At 47.8% G+C, this 2,599-nt stretch overlaps 1 protein-coding gene across 1 annotated transcript; it reads right to left on the reverse strand.

The window, feature by feature from the left end:
* Positions 1-875: 875 nt before the first annotated feature.
* Positions 876-1,682, reverse strand: LOC135371635 (uncharacterized). Its single transcript, XM_064605622.1, has one exon. It carries the CDS (start codon positions 1,680-1,682, stop codon positions 876-878), a length of 807 nt encoding a protein of 268 aa, XP_064461692.1.
* Between the last annotated feature and the right edge of the window lie 917 nt (positions 1,683-2,599).

Here is a 2,599-nt window from a genome sequence, read left to right on the forward strand (position 1 = left end):
GCGTCAAGGATGACATTAGTTATGACATCGTTTGCTTCTTCAGTTGTCATCCTATCAACAGGGATTAAAGACAGGTCGCATTTCTCAGAAAAAATCTTCCAGTCGGCTTGTTCCAGTTTCCATCTAGGGGGACACATAAAAAATAACTACTTGATGCAGATACTTAAATACCACTGGAAAATGATCACTTCCCATTGGATTTTCTTTTACTGACCACTCTAAAATTCCAAAAAGAGATGGACTACATAAAGACAGATCTAATGCCGAGAAAGATTGTGTAGCGGAATATACGTACGTAGGTGACCCTGTATTCAAAAGACAGATGGAAGATGATAGCAAGACCTTTTCTATCATCTTTCCCCGACAGTCGGTCCTTGTACTACCCCAGAGTGGGTTGTGCGCGTTAAAATCGCCTAAAAGAATGAAAGGAGTTTGAAGTTGGCTACATTGATCTTCTATGTCGTTTTGCGTGATGGATGCTGTTGGGGGTAGATAAACGGAGCAGACAGTGATTACTCTGTCCAGGCACACCTGCACAGCTACAGCCTCCAACTGTGTGTTGAGGTGAACTACCTTGGCTGGAATAGACGCTCGTGTGACAATCGCCACACCTCCAGATGAACGATTCGTGTCATTTCGATCCTTTCGGAATATGTTGTGTCTACGTAAAGGAGTTGGAGAGGTAGTATTTAAATAAGTTTCCTGTAGACAAAAGCATGCTGCATTATAGGTATCGAAAAGATCATTTACGTCATCTAAGTTTGAAAACAAACCTCGGCAATTCCATTGGAGGAAGTGGTTCATAGTCGCTCTTATTCCAAGAAGAAAGAAAACGAAGCGCAGCACTTGGTTATGCCGACTAAGTAACACTTGTTTCATTTAGGCGGTTGGACCCTTCGCAGGGGTGGCTTCTGTGGTTCACCTGTCTTTACTCCTCTTCCTCTGCCTTTTTCTCGTTTTTCTCTTGGATGCATTTCAGGGAGGCTTGATGATGACTTTTGCGACATTCTGTCGTCATCATCAACCTCCATGCTCTGAGTGCTTTTTTGGGTGGGGGTTGTCACGCCTCCGTCCCAAATCGACTGCAGACCATCGGCTTTAGAAAGAGCCGTGGCTGCTTCTTTTTGGCCAGTTGGACGGCTGACCTCCGTCGCAGCTGGAGACACCTGAGTGCCCCCAGCTTCCTCTTGGGGAGTGTGGGGTGGAGGCTCAATAACCTGCGAGCAGGTTTGAGTCTCCACGGATTTCCTCTGTGGTGCCACTCCCCTGCGCACCACTTCGGAGAAACTGCCTTTCTTTTGAAATTCATGTTGCGTTCTAGCCGCTTTATAGGAAATATTCTGCTCTGTTTTGATTCTGATTACTTCTTTCTCATCTTTCCAGCGTGGGCATGATCTTGAGTATACTGGATGGTTACCTTGGCAGTTAGCACAATGGTATTCATTACTGCAAGACTCTCCTGTGTGGTCTTTGCCAGCGCACTTTGGGCATGTCAGATGTCCGCGACATGCAAGTGAGCTGTGCCCAAAACGCTGGCATTTGAAACAACGCCTCGGATTTGGCACGTAGGGTCTGACATTACAACTCAGGTAACCTGCCTTTATGTTAGTGGGTATCGTGTGCAGTTTGAAGGACAGAATAATGTGTTTTGTGGCAATTTCCTTGCCGTCCCTTCTGATCATGATTCGTTTTGCGGATATTACGCCTTGCTCACTCAAACCCTCTTGGATCTCAGCCTCTGTACATTCGATGAGCTCGTCCTCTGAGATCACGTAAGATCATGTTTGTCGTTGGTTCTGAACTTCAACCTGGATGTCCCCAGTGTTCAGTTTTTTTTGCCTTATATGATTTACCTATGACTTTTTCCAGCTCCTTTGCCACGGCAAAAGGGGAGATTTTTGTCAGTGATTTTCCGCCTTCATTTGACTGAATGACAAGAAACTTGGGGAACCAGGGACCTGGGGTATGGTCAAGAAAATTCTGCGTAAGCCTTTCGGTGCGGCTCCTTTTCAGGTGCCGATCAGTTTTTTTGGAGTTTTCGTTATCCATATATTTTGGTTTTCCATTCAGTGCAGTAGGTGTGTCGGCCACCACTGACCCCAACCAAGGGAACGTGCTCTGCACACTAACACATCCTTCTGCACTATACCCAAGTGCAGCATCAACGGAAATTGAAAGAACTGCCCAAGGTTGACCCTTGCCGCCAAAGAAGGTGAAGAGAGGAAAAAGAAGATAGTGAAGGGAGTGGAGAAAGAAAAAGCAATGAAAGGTGAGATGGCGACTAGCTGAATAATCCTGGCCGGGCCTTCCAGGACCACCCGACAATGGGAAGCAGGGGCCAAAGCGGTGTGTTGCTTTCCCGGAGGGGCCCCGAAGGGTCCTAAACAACCTCCGGGTCCACTCAACCGCCGGGATCACCCTTTCCCCAGACACGGGAAAGCCACGCACAGCTATACGTGGGGGTCTCCCTCCTGCGGCGACCCAACCGTGAGTGCAGGAGGGGGCTACTGCGGCTACTGCCGGGCGATGGGGGCGCCAAGTTCCCGACGCCGGGCCATACGTAAATAGGATACCAAAAAACATTTGAGGCAGACCACTA

The sequence above is a fragment of the Ornithodoros turicata genome, unplaced genomic scaffold (assembly GCF_037126465.1).
Source record: "Ornithodoros turicata isolate Travis unplaced genomic scaffold, ASM3712646v1 Chromosome12, whole genome shotgun sequence".
Taxonomy (NCBI): Eukaryota; Metazoa; Arthropoda; class Arachnida; order Ixodida; family Argasidae; genus Ornithodoros; species Ornithodoros turicata.

What these genes read in the sequence shown, in the direction of transcription:
- LOC135371635 (XM_064605622.1), bottom strand. Translation starts at nt 1,682, where the DNA reads ATGATCAGAAGGGACGGCAAGGAAATTGCCACAAAACACATTATTCTG.